Source organism: Rhea pennata, chromosome 16, assembly GCF_028389875.1.
Source record: "Rhea pennata isolate bPtePen1 chromosome 16, bPtePen1.pri, whole genome shotgun sequence".
Taxonomy (NCBI): Eukaryota; Metazoa; Chordata; class Aves; order Rheiformes; family Rheidae; genus Rhea; species Rhea pennata.
In genome coordinates, this window is record NC_084678.1 from 8,803,182 (window position 1) to 8,825,549 (window position 22,368).

At 42.7% G+C, this 22,368-nt stretch overlaps 1 protein-coding gene across 6 annotated transcripts in view; it reads right to left on the reverse strand.

Moving 5' to 3' along the window:
* The window catches only part of PREX1 (phosphatidylinositol-3,4,5-trisphosphate dependent Rac exchange factor 1), a 171,796-nt gene extending 160,003 nt beyond the window's left edge, over window positions 1-11,793 (reverse strand). For all 6 annotated transcript variants that reach the window (XM_062589097.1, XM_062589099.1, XM_062589096.1 and 3 more), the window contains exon 1: window positions 11,557-11,793. In XM_062589097.1, coding sequence (XP_062445081.1) covers window positions 11,557-11,721 — 165 coding nt within the window. In that variant the 5' untranslated portion in view covers window positions 11,722-11,793. The remainder of the gene's footprint in view (window positions 1-11,556) is intronic.
* Window positions 11,794-22,368: the final 10,575 nt, after the last annotated feature.

Sequence of the window (22,368 nt, forward strand, 5' to 3'; positions counted from 1 at the left end):
CCGTGCTGTTCATGATGTTTACATCCTATATACATAAAATGCTGATTCTGCAAGGTGATAGGCACCTGCTAAATTAGCTCAAGCTTCTCCAGCTCCTCCTAAGTTCAGCACCTTGCAGGATCAAGTCCATGGAGATAGCAGAATCCTCAAAATGCTCCACTGGACATAATACAAAACATGATATGATCCTAAATATTTTTTCCTCTTTTTCGCTACTCAGTGCAACTGTGAAAAATTTCTAAGGCCCTCACCAACAAGTCTATCCATAAGTTTCATCAGCTTGATCTGTTCACCAGGTCAGAATCAAGATGCACCTTAGCATGTAAAATATTTAGAGGAAGAGATACTTAATACTTGAAAAAGAGAAGAAAATAGGCATTTCTTCAGGGAATGTTCTGCTCATCAAGTAGAGTAAGAAAGCTCTATCTCACTTGGCAAACATACAAAAAACCCAAACCTAACAACAACAAAACAATAAAAACTATGCCCAACTTTTTTATAATAATAGGAATTGCCCACAGTTGTTTTTTTCAGTCAGATCGTGTTTGGTGAATAGTAAAAGACTTTACCAAATGCTTTGACACATCTTCCTTGACCTATTTAACTTCCAGAAATACCTCTCTGTCCTCCTCATTTTGATTTTTTCCATTCACCCAGAATCAACCTTTTTTCTTTCCAGTTACATTTAGTTCAAAAGCCATGGCCGCATCTTCTCTGTACTGTTTCATTTTTGTTTTTAAATACCTTTCCTTCCTGCTCCCTAATTCATAAGTACAGTAACTCCGGTAAATACTACTTCAGAGTGCTGAACAGTGAAGGAAGAATGCGCAGAAGTGAAAAAAATTGTGTGGTAAGACTATCTGTCCTTGTGCAGAGGCTTTGCAATCCGCTGCAAGGCAATACTTAGCCCAGAATTTGGGTGCAATGTGAAGGCCAGCGGCCTGGATGGAAAACTAGAAATTCAGTAGTGGAAAAGCTGTTTCAGAAAAGAGCCCAGGAAAACAGATACTGCAATATTAAACACACTAGAGTTCACGTGTCCTGTATCTCTTAATGATCAAGTTAAAAGCTCCAGTGGTATCTTGATTTTCTGTTTAAATACTTAGTAAACCTCACCTTTCACCTTTACCTACCTTTGGGAGGCATAGTTACATCTCTCTCCAAAAATTCATCTTCTTGCTAAAAAAAGGCCTGAATGACATTATTTGTTTACTGACAAGTTTCCAGAACTTGATCTCCCCATACATGAACAAAACACTTCCATTAGTGCAAACAAAGAGCCATCTATTCACAACAGGGATATTTGCATATGTGATGTTTGAGGAGCTGACGAAGAAGATAGGATCTGGGAAAAGTGTCTCTCCAATCCCCATCTGTGTTTCCTATTGAGGGATCATGCCTCTGAAAATAAAATGCCTCTGAATGCTCATAGCAAGCACACTTCTGCAACTCTCTTTGGAAATCTTCCCCTGTTGTCCTTCTCTTTTTCCGTATCTTGTCAACACCCTCTTCTCGCAAACAGCTGCTTCCCATCTGAGCCAATTTCTGAACAGTGTCAGTAACAGGACAGAGACAGAACACCAGCACACAGAGGGACATGAGGTAAATAATAATAATAATAATAATATGCAAATGCCCAGTGACTACCATTTGAAGCCTACGATTCTCCACAATAAAAAGGGAAATAAATAAAATAGAAGTGAGCAGGCAGCACTCTATGTGAAGGACTCAAGCACTTTAAATCTACTATATCTCAGCTCACAATCTCAAGTAACGACACTCAGAATTAGTCTAATTCCCTTTCACTCTGCCCTAAATTTGTCTTCACCCATGCTATCTATATTTCCTCTTTGTCTCCTCCTCCACAGATCAAGAAGGGAGAAGATCTCAAGCAACAGCAATGACAGAACCAGCAGTGACACAAATTAGCTAAGGAAGGCTGGCAAAGCTTACTTCCAACATTTCTGGCCTAGCACCTAAAACTTTCACATAACCACAAAGCTTTGGAAATAAACTCAATCCCACCAGCCTGCCAACACAGATGCCTCACTCCGGGCTTGGATGTGAGCTCTGCAATGGACATCGCTGTTCTGGCCTAGTCCTACCTCAGCAAGATGCACCGCTGTTAGGAGTGGGTCCTCAGGCTGCATCTATGCTAGTAAACTAGCAGTGCCAGGGCATGGGCCCGAGCAGTAGACTACAATCATCTGTACTGTTAAACTGTTAAAAAAGTTCCTGGCACACTTTTGGTCCAGGCCAAGTAGCACTCTCCCAAACAATTCCCAGGCGCAGTGTCAGAGTTAGGGTGGGCCAAGGACTATTTCCAGTTTGAATGTGGCCACCCTGCTTTGAGACTAAGAGTTCAATACTACAAGACAGGGCTAGATCATGACAGTTGTCCTCCAGGCCAGGGAATTGAGCCCTGCACTGTTTTGTTTACTGGATCTGTAGCCTACATCTCTTGCTTAACAATATAGTCCATTAACTGCTGATCAGATCTAACATGATCAGATCAACCTTAGCCTCCATGCCTTCTTCTCTGTGACCTACATATGAAATTATCCACAGCCCACTGACATATATCTACATCAGGCTTGTCTACTGTTCCCATAACAACATGGATTTGGTTTAAGAATCAGATTTCAAAATCTAAAACATTTTACTAGGTCAAAAGTTTTATAACCTCCTGTTATTGCCCCTTCAAACAAAATGAAAGGGGCTTCTTTAGCCACTCGGTGATGAGGTTAAGAGCAAATGGTTCCCTGCGAGGTGATGAATTCAAAGCAGTTGTCAGATTAGACAGAATCCCATGAGACCAGAGACTTTGCTGTGTAGCCAAAACCCACCCACCTAGCTGTGATAAGAACTCACTAAAGTGCAGAATTCTTATCAGCAATCTGTCCTCAAACCAGGGCCCTCTACCAATTACAGAGGCCACTCTCAGTATCACATACCTCTTTTCACTGCCAGCTTCCTCCTCCAAAATGACCCCTGAAATGCAACCATTCATGTTTTTCTGTCTTTCCTAGCATGTATTTCCCTCATGTACGCTGCAATGGGTCATTCAAGTTACCCAAACTATACTAAGATGCCCTCAGCAGCATTACACAAAACTTTCAAAACAAAAGTGCTAACACCGAAGTGATTTACAGTAGAAAGCAAAATGCATAAGCAGATGTAGATGATGTCTTTAGGCTTTTTTAAGCCTAGGCTCTTTCTATCACATACAAAAGCAGCCAGTGTCTGACAGCCATCCAGCATCTCCTATGTAAAACAGGTCTCACAGGTTCAAAGCTGTTTCTTAATAAATTGCAATCCACATGACAAAGAAGCATCACTCCCTTGACGGCAAGCTCAGCAGTAGGGGTCACCAACATAAAGGAGTGCTAGCCTCTATCTTTAAAAGTAGTCCTCTTGGGAGAGGACTAAGTTGTATTGGCAGGGCAACCTTTCATCAACTAATAGTTACACCAGGGTAAGATGCAAGATGGGGAGAAAGAAGATGGCTTTGGTATTACTGGTAGTGACACTGGCTCACAGCAAACTCAGAAAGCCGATTTGTGCAAGTCGAGCTTGTAACCCTATCACATCCAACTGCACACCCCAGAACAGAGTGCCAAGCACCTCCTAACATACAGTCTAAGGAATCATGAAAATTTTGGCTGTAATTGACAACTAAATAACTGATAAATCCACAGGGAAAATGATCAGCGGTCTACATGCTTGCTCTTTTCTTCAGTGAAAGTGTATTTCTGGACCAACTGAATGATGACTAGCTTCTGAGGTTTTTATTGAATAAAAGCCAGTATTTATCAAAATAAATGTGTCCTCATTTTACATAAGCTAAGTGGTTTGGGAATCAAGAAATTAACCTGTTGGCACATAACAAGAACAGACCACAAACAAAACTAGAATATAAAAACAAAGGTCAGGTTGAGACTGATCTAAAAATTTACTCCATGAATCGCATGATGTCAGAGGAGTTGCAGCAAGGTGTTGTTCACATGGCTGATACGCTTCTATAAAGGTAATTTCTGCATGATAGTAATGAGATTCATCCAGTAGTCCTTTCATGGACATATTTCTTTAATTCAGTCCCATAGCCCCATCAGCTGAGTAACCAGCCTAAATTTTACATGGTCAAGGAAATCTATTGCATTCTCTGCAGCTCAGAACGATACATGACATTAAACTGCAGATATTCCCTGAATTGTAGGAAGTCACACTACCAGCAGTTCACCGCAAGATCCTGCGCTAGCTGCTTTAGGCAAGAAAGGAGGTAGGCTTTTAGACACATGCATCATGAAGCCCAGAATGGTCAATACCTGTCTTTCTGTCACCAGGTTTTCAGGGACCTATCAGAGCTCCCATTCAGCTCGGGGCAATCACTATCTCATGGTTTGACATACAGCTATCTGCTGCGTAAGCAATGGGTTATACTTCTAAGGAGGAACACTCATTAGGAAGAGGGAAGGAACTGTTTTCTCCTCACAGGGCTGTTTTCCCTTAGTCTCATCTTGAGCTCTGCAGTACAAAGGGAGCTGAGGCCTGATTAAATGAGTGGCTTCTACAGAGGGTTGAAGGAGGGTATAGTTAGCAGAGAGGCATTTTCATTAAGGTACACCTGTACCTCCCAGTACAGGTATAGACTGGCCAGTTCTGAAAGTCCATTGCAGTTTTACTCAATCACATATGCAGGAGGCAAGGCTAGAGCTTTAATCAGGCTTCGCAAGGCTAGGCAATCAAACAAAATTTTCATCTGCAACATTTTGCTCAGGTCTTAGCCACACTGCTGGTGCAACCCCAAGTCTAAGCCTCAGTTTGTGATCCAGCAGGGAAAAGAAGTTACATGTAGCATTCATTCTGTGCAGGAGAGATGGCTTTGCCTGAATTGCGTTGCTCCACAATGAATTCTCTGCAGCTGATTGAGAAATGACATTGTTGCAGACTTCAAATCTTTTTTTTACCCCTAGCTGTTAAAGGCAGAGAATGCTGCAGTCATCCCCACTATTAAATGGGAACTCTCCCAAGTAGATAAGCAGCATGATAAGATAGTGATGCTTCCATTCCATCCTTTTAAAAGATGAGACTGGTTGTTTCAGCACAAGTTGAAAACAGAATGTAAAACGGAGAGAAATGAAAAGGGACAAAAGGGGGAGATGGGTGGAAGCCACCTCAAGGTCAGAGGAAGAAACAACATTCATCCTACACAACAAGTCCAATCCCTACTTTTTAGCTCCCTAATCCAAACAGCCTTCATAGGTTCTGAAACAGCACCACCTTACTGATTGCACTAATTAAAGGATCATCTGCCAATTCAGGGAATTTAACAGAAATACTGTTATGTAAATATGGATTAAGAGTCCCATCACAATACAAAGAGGATGGGAATAAGCAGTAGCACTAACGAGCCACACATTCTTTCATGTCATCCAAAGCACAAAACAAAAGGTCCTGGCTGAAAGGCAGCTGCAAAGGAACCTTGCTATGTAGTCAGAGAAACTGGGAGACACATCCATTCAGGACAACGTCAAAGATTTGATCCACTGGCTGCATTCCTGTAATCCTGAAAACTGCTACTCACAAATGAAAAATATTTACAAACTAGTTGAGCCCACAAAGCATCTTTCAATTTGTTCACTTCAAGTGTATCTTAAACAAGTTCATGAAGTTCAGAAGATTTAAAAGTCTTTACCACATGAAAGGCCCAGTCCAACAAGAACTGAGAGGTCAAAGAGGGTGTCTGCAAAGCTTCTGCCCTTCTCCTCTGTTGCTAAATCCTAATTTAGTACAAGAAAACTGATGTTTACTGTAGTGTCGGCAGATAATAAAGGCCTAGCGAATAAGCAGATGCATGTGGGTCAGCAGCACTTTCTCTGTCAGTAACCAGTATAGACTGTCATTGCACAGTGCACCTAAAATTCATACAACTCTGTAAGGCCTTTAACGAGAAAGAAAAAAAAAAAATCAGGCTGAGCACCCAGTTGAAACTAGAAACAAAAAGCACAGAAAAGGCATTGTACAGCTGAAAAGAAAGGGGAAATTCACACATAACCCGCCTATATTTCCTTGCAAGCACCAGAAGAAAACAATAGGCAGGAAACATAAATTATTTCTTGAAAGCTTCATCTGTCACAAACTCATCTGCCTACAGGCAAACACTACACTTAGGAGATCCTGCTTTTTAAAGCTTGAGATACCCCCTGAGAGTGGGATGCCTCTAAGAAGTGCCAGCACCTGAACAGTGGAAGCTGGCCTGAAGACACATTGCTCTCTTCCTCGTGAAGGAAGGTTCAGCATTGCCCTTCCAGGATGCACCTCAGAAATCTAAAGACTAGACTGCTCCCCTACATCCCCTATTCAGACACCTAGACACTACCACCAGTATCAGTAATGAATTGTCCTCAAATACAGCTACAGACTAAGGCAACCCTTTCCTAAGGCTGCTGCAATATTGTAATTGGGTTGTATAAATTGGAGTATCACATACAAAGTATATGAAGTTATCCATTCTTTTACTCAGCAGTGCCTTGTGCTTATGTTTTGGGCACTACAGTTCAAGAAAAATACAGATTGATTAGATAATACAGATAATAGCACAAGAACTATCAGAAATAAAATTAAATAGTTTGTGAGAAAAAAGTTAAATAATTTGGTAATTTAGTCTAAACCAAAGCGAAATGTAATAACTGTCATCAAATACTTAAAGGATTGATGACAAGAGAAAGAGATATCTCCGTGTCCACCACAAAAAGGCAGATGAGACATTAATTTAGGTATTAACGAAAACATTTCTAATGATAAGGACAGCTAAGAACCACAATAAACCACCTATCCATCAGGAATAACTCTTCTTTCAGATCAGAAGGTGATGCAACAATCTCTCGAGATCCTCTCCAGGACTATTTTTCATGATATAAGGTAAACTGTAGAACCTCATTTCCCACCATGAAAGGCAGTACTGCTGCCCATGGCACAAATGCTATGTGATTCGGGGAGTGAAAAAGTAATAAAACCATCTGAAACTTTCTCTCTCGCTACATTTAGAGGAAAACAATCTCTCTCAGTGTGCATCACTCTGCCTCTCACTAAAATCAGCCAGAAATTGTTTCCCTGCATTCAGCTATGCATGTAGCAAAAATGATTTCAGTGAATTGCTGTCTGTGATGCTTGCTTCTCGTTTTGATCCACATATCCTCTCCTACCAAAGCTTAGTCTCTCTTTTACATTCACCCAGCTGCCAGACTGCTATTGCAAGCGAGATTTGTTGCAGAGGCACCAGCGTGGTGCTGGCAAAGCACAGGGTAGCCACTCTCGCCCTCCCCCCAGAGATCATGACACATGTTCAGACAACAACTGGCATCCCTGAAGTGAGAGGGAGGGACAAATGGCAAAAGGGCTGATTGATGATCTCCCTACAATTGAGGGGAGGGAGAAATGCAGAGCCAGAGTCAGGTCAAATACCCTACGCTGAAGGAGGCAAAAAGACCAAAGTTGGTCTGAGATAAAGGATAACAAGGGTCAGATGCACACTCAGCTTGAACGAGCCAAAGGAAGAAGAGAAAGGTTTTATTCTCACCTGTGTGGCTGTAAACTTCTGAAACTGGATAGGGGATTGTTGTGCATATTCTGTTAGAGAGCAAAAATAACTAAAGATCTGCCTTTGTATAAAAAGATCTGCTGTGCTCCTTTATACCTTTGATAGTAAAGCCTTGCTGCAAAAGGCATGGGCTAGTCACTCAATTTTCTAAATAAGAGATTAAGGTCACCAGACAAATCTGTCTAAGTGCAGAGGAGACCCCTGGAATTCAGTATCCTCAAAGCTGGCTTCTGAAACTGGGCTCTGCAGACCACAGGTCATCCAAATGGAAACAGCCAGTGGTCCAGCAAATCACGTAACACCTAGAGAGTGAAAAGTCTGACAGGAAGTATGCATGTTGGTTGTTAAGAAAACCTGAAAATGGTATTATTTCTCTGCTCCTAAGACTTCAGGAAGTTTTGCTTAAGACTATACTCCCTTTTGCATTCCAGTCTCTGCTCTGGAGGGAGGAAGAGATGCTGTTACTTACTGGCATTTCAGAAACAAGTAAAAACTGTAAGGATTCCTCTGTCTTCAATACATGTGGACGTACAAATTAATATTAATGGCATTCAGCATGCTCTGGAAGATGACTACCATAGGAGTCAACGGAAACTTCCAAAAGGCATGAAATAAGTTTTTTCAGAGGAGAGAGAAAAGAGACACACTTCATTATATCCTTTCCCCCCCCACAATAATATTTTAATTTATAACAGAATATTATGAGCAAGCTCCTCCACTACAAGAAATCGTCAACTCCAATGATATCCCTGAAGCTTCACTTATACCTGCCGAAGGTTTCCTCTTTCTGAGCCTAAGGATGAGTAAATATTTTCAAAGCCTTTGCTTTAGTGTGTTTTGCTTTTCTGTTTTCCACTTCTGTTCTACTTCCTATATCCAGACTGTTTTCTTCACATTCTCCCTTTGTATTCAGAGCAGAAGAATCTTTTCATCTATTTGCATTTTAGCCTTTAGCATCTGATTTTGCCCAACCCTTATTCAGTCTGAAAAAAAAGAAAAACTTCTATTAGCAACAATACCAACCCCAAACTTTCAAGAGTCACAACACAAGCCCCTAAAATCTCATGAGCGTTTATTAGCTATGCTAGTGTTATATTTTCAAGTTTTGCTTTACAACCACAAGGACTACAAGCTTGCTCTTTAAAATAAAAGCTCCTAAACTTACAAATGTCAGAAACCAGGCTTTTAAGAAAAAAAATGTCCCACAGTATAAGACTCCACTATAGAGAATCTTGACTACAGGCAATAGTCCCAAGTGACTATAGGTGAGCACATGTGAGTGAATGACTGACCAGAACAGTAAAGCTAATTTAGATCTCTTGAAAGCAAATTTCCTTTTTAGAGGATACCACTATTCAACAATCTGAATCTCCTTCCTCCCTCCAAATGCTCTTTTCACTGCCTCATAATAAAGAAACATTACCCAAACCATATGGTCCGCCTTCTAAAATCATAGTTTAACTTGTCTACTGAGCACGAACCAGCCAAAAAAGAGGGTGCCTCACAGCTGAGACAAATGGTCTGTTTGCTAGTCTATCTGAGCACCAGAGACCTAACCTTGGATGCAAACAAGATCGTGAAATATGAAAGAAAAAGGGCCCTGATGCTTATCGTATTTCAAGATGGGTGGAGTGCAAAATCCTGAGATACTAGGTCAATTACAACTACAAAGCAAGTAAGAAAAGGTAGCAGAATATAAATATTTTGAGTCTGTAGGATGTGGGCTAAAGTATCTGATGGCACATGTCCTATCATATCATATTTATACAAATGATAAGATAGAAGATCTCTAGTCTTCATACAAAAATAAAGGATGGCATAACATTCAAAACTAAAAATAATCATGGTACAATTACTTATCCAACATGATACCTAGCTGATAAGAACAGTTTAAGTCTCATACTGTTTTCATACCTGCACAGAACACACAGCAGTTGCTAATGCTAACAGAACATCCTCTCGTACTGATATTAAAATTTTACAAGTTGGTGGTTTGTCTTTGGAAACTATATAGATCATATTATCCTAGGGCATAAAAACGTGAGGAGCTCATTATATCGCCTGTCCAGGGGTGTGAGGCCGGGCAGAATTCTATCCTTTGTACAACTTTGTTAGAAGGTAATGAGCCATGGCCTTCCACCAGGTTTATGCAGGAAGTATTTCTCACCTGAAATTTAACTTTTTAAAATTTCATCCCACTACTGCTCTGTTTATCCTCACATAATGCCATAGACCCTTATTCTCCTTGATGCTAACACCATTCAACAATCTGAATCCAGTTGTACAGAGATACTATCCATAAAAACTAGGTCAACAGTTTAAGAAACTGATTATTTAAGACAGCACATGAAGATGCAACACATGCTTAACGTCAAGCCTATGTTTGAATGCTCTTATAAAACTAGGCCTAGATATGGGAAACCTCTATCATATAGCCCATCCTTCAATACTTTATTCAAACGTAACTGCCAAAACTCACCCAGACTGAATAGGAGGAAAAAATTGCATCCTAAGAGCAAATCACCCAAGATAATACTGTAGCCATTCTACAGCTAGTAGTTAGTAATGAAGCAGCTGTGCAAGCCTCCATGCAGTGCTGTCTCAAGAAGGCAGCCACACGCACTCCATCGGTGCCTTCTCCTGCAGTCACCTAAGGCATATTACTCACTACTGCTCTCAGGAAAACTGCCAAGTTAATGAGTACAAATAATTAAAAGATTTGTTTTCTAATACATGAAAACTCCCATTAGTAATACCGTAAATGCATTTAGCTTAGGAACTGAAACTAAAAATAAATGCAGTTTGAATTTCCATTCCAGCCTGCAGTTGACAAAAATCTCAAATTCAGTACTTAGGACAGAGGAGTTTTGAGAAGGATTTTTTGTTGTTGTTTTGGCTATTGGGTGGGGCAGTTTTACAGCCTGCAGCTTTTTTAAGCATCTCCTTACACTAAAACAGAATCTTAGTTTCAAATGATGCTAACCAACACTTTAATTGGAAGCTTTCAGAAATTACAGACTTTCTATGTTCAACTATTTGAGAGAGAAAAGGAGGATTTAAGCAGAGACTAGTTCACAAAGCAGCCTCATCCTTTTCATTTATCTGTTACACTAGACAGCTTGCCACTCGGGTGATTCTGAAAAACACTGAAGGCAACCCGAATTTAAAAAACAAACAAACAACCGTGCCAGAAAGACAAGTCAAAAAAGGGTCCAGGGTCTAAGCCACTTAGATGAAATGAGGGTTTAGCACTTATCTAGCAAAACACCAGAAAGAATTTCTGCCCTGTCCAATCTTTTGGAAATCTCTGCAGAGACTTCCCTTGCTTTGATTCTTGATCTCCGTGTGATCAAATAGTTTATTCTTCTTCCTTCTTTATGGCATATCTGTTATCTAGTAACTTTTACTGCAGGCTCCTCCAGCCACCCGCAGGAGTGCGGTGGTATGCTGACGAATTCCACATCTAGCGTCCGCACAGGGGGGAAAGGAAACATCCAGATGGAGTTTTACTTCTGAGCTAGCCCGTGGATAATTTCAGCGGGCGGGTGTAATTGCCTCCACATGCACCGACACACCCTGCCCCATCGCATATTTATGTTTACCACCGAAGCAAAACACGGGGTATTTCGCGTGTAAATACCAGGCAGGAGCCTGCCAGCGGGCGCGCTGCGAGCGCCGGAGAGCGCGGCGCGGCGCGGAGCCTCCCCGGCGGCCGCGGCGCGGAGCCCCCGCAGCGCGGAGCCCCCCCGGCGGCCGCGGCGCGGAGCCCCCGCAGCCCCGCGCGCCGCCCAGAAGCCGCTGCTGGCGGCCGCGCTCCCGCCGCGGCGGAGCCCCCTCGCCGGGCGCGCCGCCGCCGCCACCCCGCGGAGCCCCCTGGGCGGCCCCGGCCCCGGCCCCGGGCACTTCCACAAGTTGCGCCGAGCGCCGCCGCCCTCGCAGCCCGCGGCGCCGCTCACCGACTGCAGGAAGCGGAGGGTCCCCACGTAGTCGCGCTCGGTGCTGAGGATCTCGTTGAGGACGCAGAGGCGGAGGCGCAGCTGGCGGTCCGTGTCCTTGGGGCAGCCGGAGGGCTCCGCGCCCGCGGGGGCGCCCGGCGGCGGCGGCGGCGGCGGCGCCTCCATGGTGGCGGCCGCGGGGCGAGCCGGCGGCGAGCGCTGCCGTTCCGCTTCCCCTCGCCGCCTCAGGAGCCCCCCATGGCCGCGCGGCGCCCGGCGGCGGCGGCCCTCCCCGCTCCCGCCCCTCGGCCTGGCTCGCCCGCAGCGGGAGCCGCTACAGGGGCCGGTCGCCGAGGGCGGCCCGGCGGCGGGACATGCCGGCGTAGCGGCGCGGCGGCGCTGAGTGAGGAGGGAAGGGAAGGGAAGCCCCGGCGGCGGGGAGGCGGGAGGGCAGGGGAGGGGCGGTGGCGCCCGAGCCCAGCCCAGCCCCGCCCCTGGCGGCCCGGCCGGGCGGGGCGGCGGCGGGGGCGGGGGGCAGGGGCGGCCCTCGGGCAGCGCCTCGCACACGGCGCTCAGCCTCGCTCACACCCTCACGCACACCCTCACGCACACCCCCACACACCCCCACACACCCTCAAACACCCTGACACACCCCCTCACACTCCCTCACACACGCTCACACCCCCCCACACACACCCCCTCACACACCCCCTCACACACACCCCCCACACCCTCACGCACACCCTCACACACACCCCCCTCACACCCCCTCACACACACCCCCTCACACCCCCACACACACCCTCACACACACCCCCTCACACACCCTCACACACATACCCTCACACACCTTCACACACACCCTCACACACACACACCTCCACACACCCCCACACACCCCCACACAGCCCCTCACACACCCCCTCACACCCCCACACACACCCTCACACACATACCCTCACACACCTTCACACACACCCTCACACACACACACCTCCACACACCCCCACACACCCCCTCACACCCCCTCACACACACCCCCTCACACCCCCACACACACCCTCACACACACCCCCTCACACACCCTCACACACACCCTCACACACACACACCCCCACAAACCCCCCCACACCCCCACACACCCCCTCACACACACACCCCCACACACCCCCACACTGCACTTGCCCGCAGACACGCACGTGCGCACACACACCCTCACCCTCACACACTACACTTGCCCTCACGTGCACACCAGGCATACACCATGCTCACCCTCGCCCTCCCCCACCACACTTGCCCTCACACACACCAGACACACACCGCGTTTGCCCTCACACACTGCAGTCGCCCTCACACACACCACTCAAACACCACACTCACCTCGCACACCACACTTGCTCTCACACACACCAGACTCGCGCACCGCATTTGCCCTCACACACCACACTTGCCCTCACACTCACCCTCACACACCAGACTCACCCTCACACACCCCAGACTTGCACACCACACTCACCCTCACACACCACACACACACACCGCCACACACCCTGCGCTTGCCCTCACACACACCACACTCACTCGCACAGACTGCACTTGCCCTCGCACAGACACGCCCCACAGTCGCCCTCACACACACACACTGACACACTGCACTCGCCCTCACGTGCACACACACCAGACACACACTGCACTCAGCCTCACACACACACACACACCACACTCACCCTCACACACACTGGACTCACAGGCCACACTCTCACACACACACACGTACGCTGCATACTCACAGCACACACACGTGCTTGCACACACCACAAACACCCCCTCACACACACACCCCCAGCACACGTGTACCTCCTGCACACGCTCGCGCACACCCACCGCCTTCGCACACGCTGCACTCGCACCACGCACACGCAGCCGTGCAGGGCGAGTGGGCTCGCGCGCAGCACGCTCACACGCGCGCGCAGCGCCGCAGGACGCACACGCGCGCGGCGCCAGCGGTGCGCACAGCGGCTCGCACGCCGGCCGTGGGCCCACGCACGCGAACGCACCGCGCAGCGCCGGAATAGACGCGAATACGCAGAAATAGGGAACTGCGCGCTTGCGAGATACTCTTTTACCAGGACTACATGGGATGTACGCGAGAAATACAAATGTTGCGTTGCTGTGAAGCAAAAATACCTTTTTTTTTTGAGTTGGTTGTACATGCTCGCAGAAAATAAGTTAAAAGTGTAAGGGCAGAGGTGAACTAGGGAAACTGCACACAGCAATTGAGTCCTGTAGATCGGTGTTGCTCCTCTTGACTTCCAAAAAGCTAACACGAGTCACAGCAGTGGAGAATCTCCCAAAGGTCTTCATTACACCATAAGAATGCAGCCAGGCTTCCTTCAAATGGGTAAAACAGTTTTATTTCTTTTAAACCAAGAAAAATATTTTAAGTTTTAAGAGAGAAATGTTGTTTAAAATGTTAATAATGAGAACTTTTAAATGACAAAAGGGTAGAGAGAAAACATTTATCTATTACTTTAAACATTAAAATAATGTAATAAATTGTTATTTTTCTCAAGCTAAAACAAAAAACTTGCATGGGTATTTTAACAGAGAGCTTTTAATATCTTGTCTAATCTCCTTTGTTCTAAGCATTAAGATAGTTTTCTATTTTAAATTTTCTATTTAACATATACAAATGTCATCTTGAAGTCTGATTTAGGCTTCATATGTATTGTATTACATGAAATTAAAACTTAGCTCTTTAGTCAAGATACAGTTGCAGCAGCCTGTAGGTCTACTATATAAAGGGAAAACCTACAATTTTTTCAGTCTTAGGTGTGCAAATAGTCTTCATCGAGGAATAATAACATACTACTTTGAAAAGTCTTCTTATGAACACTGGAACACGTGGTTGCTTTAGTTTAACGTCACTCATGCATGCACACGTACAGTGCAATGACGCCAGGTGTGCAAGAGCTCCAGAAAGGCATAAACTCAGTTGGAACTGCCCAAACTTCTCCAACTCACCCCAGAAGTGGTGCTGCCCCTTGTCTGCGTGCAGGAGCAGGAGGGGGAGCTTTGGGTCAGCCTGCTTCCACGCGCGCCTTCCCAACCACAACTATCTCATGGTGCGCTGTGATGTTTCTGCAGCCGCGTCAGTGAGAAATGTTGTCTTCGCTCTAAGTCAGTCTGAAACGTGACTGCTCAAAATGGAAAGAAAAACACAGGAAAGCTCCTGTCTCTGAACATAGGAGGTCTGAGGGAAGAGCACGGAGGGAAAGAGAGAATTCTGGGTTTTCTACAGGTCTCAGAGGTACTGAAAAGCGCTATGGGAGATGGAAGAACATCACACAGCCAGCCTGTGAAAAGGGCAGGGAAGAAAGGACTTCAAAACAGGTTAGATCATACTCTTGTTTTTCCTTCAATCTGATTATATTTAAAATTCTGTTTTCCTCTAGAAGTCACTACCACATTTTCTTTTCTATAGTGATCTCTGTTTAAAAAACAAATGATTTTTCTGTTTGGGGTGAGAGAGAGGACTCTTTTCCTGAAAGAGCCTAAGAGTTAATAACAATACTCCTCTGCTGGGAAACATCAGCATCACCCTGTGGCTGAATAGAAAGCTGGTAGCTTGGAAGTTGTTAATCTGCTAACTCTGCCTCCTATATTTGCCTCAAAAGTCTCCTCGCAGTTTCATTTCCCTTTAGTGAATGCTGAGACAGGAGACCATCATAGAATCAGTAGGTGCAATCTGAGCAATATTTGAACTATGGTGATGCCTTTTTGTTGAAACTGTGTAGGAAATGCATTGCTTCAAAATACTTTTCTAGCTTCACTGTCAACATTAGAAGCTTTACCATATAAGTGTAGTTAAAGGGATGTTCCTTGTGACTGGAAAGCTCAACATGTTAATACTGACTTACAGTAACACTAAAGGGGGATTTTTCTTTTCCTTTTCCTTTTTTTTTTTTTTTTTGAAGAGTTTTCTTTTAGCTGTAGGAAAATTATTTTTGATAAAGGATTTTTTTGATTACGGTTTACTTTATTTCTTTCCAAGTTATCTCAGATATATACATCCTTGCTTAATCCTTGCTTGAGACTGGGTATTTTACTACTTGGTAGCATAGCTTTTCATTTTAAAGACAAAAATCTATAATTAGCCAGCAAGCTCTTTTACCTTTAAAGGGCTATTGTTAACTGAATGAAGCTTCAACTAAATATATGTACCTTCTATCTTGTTTTCTTTTTGTTTCTTTTTCATTTTTTATATTTTAGAAAAGGAACTAGTTTATAAATACTGTTCAGTTTTGAAGAGAAATTTTACTACCAGTATTTTTTTCAAGTCAATACTTCAAAAGCAAATAAAGAATGCTGCTGCTTTATAAAACAATCAGGGAGTCAATTATCAGGAGTGTGATATATCAATTACCATGAAATTCACCATCTTTCCTGAAGCTGTAATTAATTCGCATGTGCTTGTAAGTTGTTTGGAACTGTTTTATTTGTACACTGTCTACCACAGTAGCACAGAGGTGGTAATTTAGTCTCTACATGCTATCACAATACCAAAGAATTGGTATGTGTGTGCCTGCATACTGGCTGTATTCTTTTGCATAGGACAAAATATTATTCACTATTGGCCTAGTGAAGCTCCTGCTGAAAGCTCTAGGAAAGCTCCCAGAAAGTTGAGCAGGATGTGGTTGGGACCATCATTGCTGTAGAATGATAGTTCGCAATCCAGAACAACTGTAAAATCTGTTAGTTTATAATGAGATTACATCCTAAAGGAGTATCATCTCACCCTAGAGGGGTATAATCTCAGTATAAAGGCCTTAGGAAGAGCCAATACACTGCCCACCTGTCTCTTCCTCACTGTTTTTTTAAAACTCCCTTAACCATTGCTATTCAGAAAGGAGTATCTGTTCATCAGTCTGCCCAAAAGTGTGTTCTTCTGTAGTATTGCATGTTGTTCCAGGAACTGACCAAGGGTTTACTGAAGTCAACAAGTACTCCTTCTGCTAAATTCAACAGATTTTGAATTAAATCCTTGTTTTTAGGCTTAGCAAAAAAAGCCACTCATGCTTAGTTTCAAAGTGGCTTGATGACAAAGGCAGATGTTCAGTGCATTAAACATTCTGCATGACCCTTAGTCCGTGCACACATTGTATATATGATTTATAAGAACAAATCCCATACATTTATTTATTTTTTGTGGTGATAAATAAACTCCAGCCTCACGTGCTTTGATTTATGAAAATGTTTGTACAGCTTTTCAGTGGAATTTATTACACTACAGTTTCACAGTTTATTGAACCTCTCTGTGATGAACAGTATCTGGATAAGAATAGAGAGTGTTGGCAGCAGTGTGCTTCTAAGAGACTATGTATATGGGTAGTATTTTCCTTTAAGGATCTCCACTGGGTCTTTCAGTTTGTATGTGTCTTTTGCTTATTGCTATATTAAAAGAGTTGCTGAATTACAGGTTCCTATATGTTACAGTAAAAGGCTTGGATTGCTGAGTGAATATGGGTCTCAAACAGTATATGTAAGGCAAGCTAAATTTAAGAGAAGCTTAAAGTTGAGTAGTGAGCTTGTTTAATTTGGAGATGCACATAATCTGATGCTACCATTTGGCACACTGGTCTCTATTAGAAAAGATAGACAGATTACATAAATAGACATATCTGCTCTAAAGTTAATTCTAGTCCTACTTGTATTTTGTTTGTATTGCTCTACCCCAGCACTGGGCAGGTAGGTCTATAGCTGGCATTGCATGAGGAGGCTACTGCCTGGGAGCAGACAGTAGCTTGGTGTAGAGCTACATCTGAGCTAGCAAATGCTGCAGAAAGGCAAGCACAGCAGAGCTATTAACTTTGACATGGACCCACATGATCAAAATTACACTGCTTCCACATCTGATACACCATGTCCATGAGGTGCCCTAACCCTAAATTTACCAGCTCAGTTCAGCATTAATTCAGCAGTGTCCACAACCCGTTTCACTAAGCAGTGTAGAAATGCCCAAAGACTCTTGGAAAATCTACAGATCAGGTGAAATTTTGCTCCTCACAGCAATTTTGGCAGTCAATGGTGGTACGTGTATGACGTACCTGGCTTAAGGCAGTTTAAGGACTTCCTGAGCTAGAGATCATATCTGGACCATTGTTTTTAATAGTCACCAATGAACCTATTTTCCAATGAATTTTCCTAATCCGTTTAGAACACATTCAAACTTTTGCCTTTCCCGGGATCCTTTGGCAATAGATTCTACAGTTGAATGATGTGTTGTATTAAAAAAATTTCCTTTGTTTCAGACCTGGTATTTACTTGACTGCACCTTAGCTTTCGTGAGAAATAGTGCCTAATCACTGTCTATGCTCGTTTCACTCACCATTAAGATTTTACAGATTTTTACTGTATTCTTCCTCAGTTGTCTTAGATCAAAGAGAAGTGCTCTGATCTGTTATTCTCTCTTCATATTGAAGCCATTCCATACAGCTGGCCATCTTTATTGCCCTTCTCTATACATATAGTAGTTTAATATATCCTTTTTGAGATGCTAGTAATAGATTTGTGTAATACATTAGATATATGTGCGCCAAGGTTTTTGTTCAGTGATACCATGATGTTTTGTTTCCATACAGGTTATAACATGTTACTTGCTTTTATGGCTGCTTCTGAGTAGAGAGTAAGCCCTGACTCCAAGAACTGTTTATTAAATGGCAATAGCTAATTAAAAACCCATCACTGTATCTGTAGATGTAGAGGGTAATTCCAGAAACTTCAGTCAAAATAATGTAGTTAATAGAGATTTCAATGTAGTTGAAAACAGATTCTGGCCTGTGTACAGTAGATGCAAATAACCTTTCACTTACCCCGATATAATTCATTGCAGCTTCCTGATTTCACTAAAGCCACTGCTGATTTATTTTAGCTAAGGAGTAATCCCTTTGATTTCTACAAATGATTTATTTTTAAGCAAGATATATAGAGGTAGTTTGAAGTGAGCTTTGCAGAAATAATTTCTCAGGTTCTCACTTGCCAGTAACTGAGGCTGCTAGTGGAAAATCTGCATTTCCTTTCTTAACATCAGCATAAAAATAATTTAAAAAGAAAAATGCTCAGGTAACTTGACTGCAAAATGACATAGAACAAATAAAGAGAGGCTAAGAATGAGCGCAGAGAACAAAGAAACAGAATTGCTAGTCAGGGTTGGGTGGAATTCTTTCTGTTCGATAAGACGATAATATTCCACACACATTTAGTTAAATTCTAAAAGCACTTAATTAGACTCACAGTGTCTGGAAGAAGGAGATAAGTGTTACTACATCCATTTGAAAATTGGGAAACTGAGGAACAGGCAACTGAAATGACCTGCCCAAGAACATAGTGTCAGTATATGCAAAACTAGATTTCAGGAGTCTTCAGCTCCGGTCTTTTACCAACAGACCTCTCCCCCCCCACCACCAAAGGAGCCCCAGTAATGTCACCCAGATTTCCAGTCAGCTACTAACATTTTAATCGTGATGTGAGTGTGATGAGGCAGCAGTGCCTAAAGCCTGTGCTGCCTCTTGGGGTCTTTTTGTACCTATTGGCTTGATAACTCTCATATCCCAGAGAAAACTGAAGGTTGACACAATTCCACAACTAAGAGGATTCATGGTTTGTAATGAGACAGGGAGATATTTTAAAGTGTATCATAGCAGCTGTGCAAAACATTTTGTAAAATGCTGTGTTACACTTTCATGTTGCAGAGGCATAGTACTATTAAGACTGGACAGTTGTTTCCATCATAAGGTCAGGTGAGATAGGCATACTTTTATGAACATATTCTTGTTATTGAACTCCCTAATTAGAAATATAGCCTATTGCCTTTCCATTGGCTTCAGTGAGCTTTGTGTCAAGTCCTAAATGCATTTAATTGAGGAAGAAGCATGCTTTATTTCATACATTCTATAATCAAGTCATGACAACCAATTTTTGAAAACACTCGGGGGCGTTTGCATTTGTCATTGTTCACTTCTCTGATACCTCTTTTCATTCCACTGCTTGATTCATCTCTTTTGTCATATTTCTCTTCTTTTACTCTTCTCCAATCATACCATCTATTTAAAACTAATCATGTACTAAAAAGTGTATAATTAGATTCTCATGATGCTCTTTCCTGACATAATTTTTGATTATGTAATTAAGGGTTCTTACTAGGTTCTTGAACTGAGAAAAGATTTTTGGTTTAATTAATCAAAAAGTCTTGCTCAATTCAGAGTATTTTTAAGCAATTTTGTTTTTCAGTAAAGTGTAAAAAGCACTTTTATTATTCCTGACTTACACGATGTTATGTGATATCAGGCTCTTTACTGTCTAAAGTCGATAATAAAGAAGCAACACTGTCTTCAGTGACATCAGGCTTAGGTACTTTTATCTAAAGCACTTAAAGTAGGGATGCAGAAGATGATTGCAAAAACTTCAATATGCTTGCAATAGGATGATTTTTGCATCTTGTAGCTGGCATCTTGCAAACTGGAAATTTGCCAAATTTTGCTGAAATGGTCAATAAACTGGTGGTATTCCAAGCAATTTTTTCCCCCATATGAAACCATTTACAGGTTTGCAATTCCTTACATTTTTGCTGACAAATTAGCATTTTCTTATGAAATTTATTGTTTTGGAGGTATGCTAATGGAGGCTGCTGGAAGTTTTGCAGATTGTGTTGCACATAAGGATTTGCCCTGAGCTAAAACAACCAAGCAAAAGGCACACTTGCATTTTTTTTCTCTTTAAGTAGATGAAGCAAAAATTAACATCAATGATAGTGCTTATTTTTAGTTTATAAATTGCTTCTCTCTAACTGCATTTTTCTCTTGTTATTTTCAACCATCAATTTATTTTACAGGAAGAAAACACCTATCTTTCTGTCAGCACAACCAGTGCATATAAAAAAAGTAATGAAGAGATGGAGACTAGAGTTATGCGGCCACTTCTAAATTTTTGTGTTTTTCTTTTTTTTAAGTAGAGTCAGAAAAACAGTCTTCTTCATTGGACAGAAATTTGAAGATCAGAGAAATATTATTTCATTAGATAAATTAAATGCATGCTATCCATCAGGCATCTATCCATCTGTCCTTTTTACTCCAGTTTTATTTTCTGCCTTTTCCCATGTGCCTCAGTGGATTTGATGATGCAGATTCTGATTTTGGGGGCTAGGAACTGGCAATAGCTTGGCAATCTGTCGTCTGCTGGCTTTCAGCTGCAGCATGTGTTTAAGAGGTTTGCTGAGAACGAATAGATCATTCACATGCGTAAGTTCAGATCATGCTTAAGTGACAGTCTAAACTGGCCCCTAATCCCTGTCGTGGTGTAAGGGAAAGGAACAAGACCTCACACAACATGTGGTGCTGCATCAGCTGCTACTCTGACATTCAATGCCTCATGCTCATTTGAGCAAAGCTATAATTTCTGTTCTTTATTGTCTCCACCTGCACTTTTGTTTTTCCCTAACCCTAAAATCAATATTTTTTAACAAGAGAGGCCCTTGATAACTGACTGAATACACTTTTGTGAGATGATGTGTGAACCCTTCTCCACTAAATACTATCAGTAGGGAAGTTCTGTTTAATAACTAAAGATCTTTTTCTAAGAATGGACTGAGACAGTTAGATATCACATTAGCACAAAATAGAGTAATATGTAACTTTGTCATTTACAGACACCCTGGTCACCTTGTATCAGGGTAAAACTCGCTTAATGATATTGTAGTACACATTTTTATAGTCATAGGGCTGAAGTCATGTAATTGGGAAAAAATTTAGTCCTGTATGTAGCTTAGGCTGTGGTTTCATGACTGGACTCAAGCCAGTCTAAGTGTGGGCTACATTTTTCCCCTTTTCTCCATGGCTACGTGTTCTCACCATCACCTTTGTGACAGTGTGGTGAGTGGGATCAGGAACTGATCAGCTGATCCAGCTGAAAATTACCCGAAAGGCAAACAAACAAAAGTTTCTTTTTCAGTCAGATTTATTCCCTGAGTGGCTCAGTGTGCAATGCCTGGGAGCCAGTGCTGGCATGGGAGGAGGCATAAGGTCTTGTGGTAAGGGCAGGGCTGGGAGAAGGATGGGACTGCCTCTTTTGGCAGTAACTCACATGCAGATCAGTTTAAACCCATTTGCAAAACTGTAGCCTTACACTGCTGCATGCATCAATGCTGGATGCATTCCATGGAATTATAACCACTTACACAAGGTCAGTGCATAGGCTGTGAGCTCACAACGTAGGAGTAGAAAGACACTCTGGGAAAACATCACCCAGCTCTAACAGAATGTTAATTGACTCTAGCAGCCCCATCAGAGAAAGGGAATCAGACTTTCTTTGCCTTATTGATACTATCATAGAGGGCTTTTCTTTCTCTTGCAGGTTTTGTGCAGGAACACTAAAAGTTGATGTAGTAATAAAAGTACTGCTAAACTGACAGAATCACTTATGAAATCACAAAACATTTTCATTTGAAGCATGGTGTAAATGCTGTCCAAGTCATAACAGGAAACTAATGATGGCAGATTAAAGTTATGAGGAGGCCTGTTTGTTTCACCACAGAAGATGGAACTTCATGCAAACACTAATGGCCCAGGATACAGCACCCAGAAGGTGTTAGACTAAAGACGGAAGGAAACAGAGCAGGTCTGTTTTTCTTGCAGCTTTTCTTAACAATCAAGTTGCATTAACAATAGCAAACATGTCAGTCACAACTCCTTTGTTTTCAGAAACTTTGAGAAATTCTTTGCTTTGAGAGCCCTCAAAACTTTGAGAGTTCCTCATTTTTGCCAAAACCTTTTAGTCTCA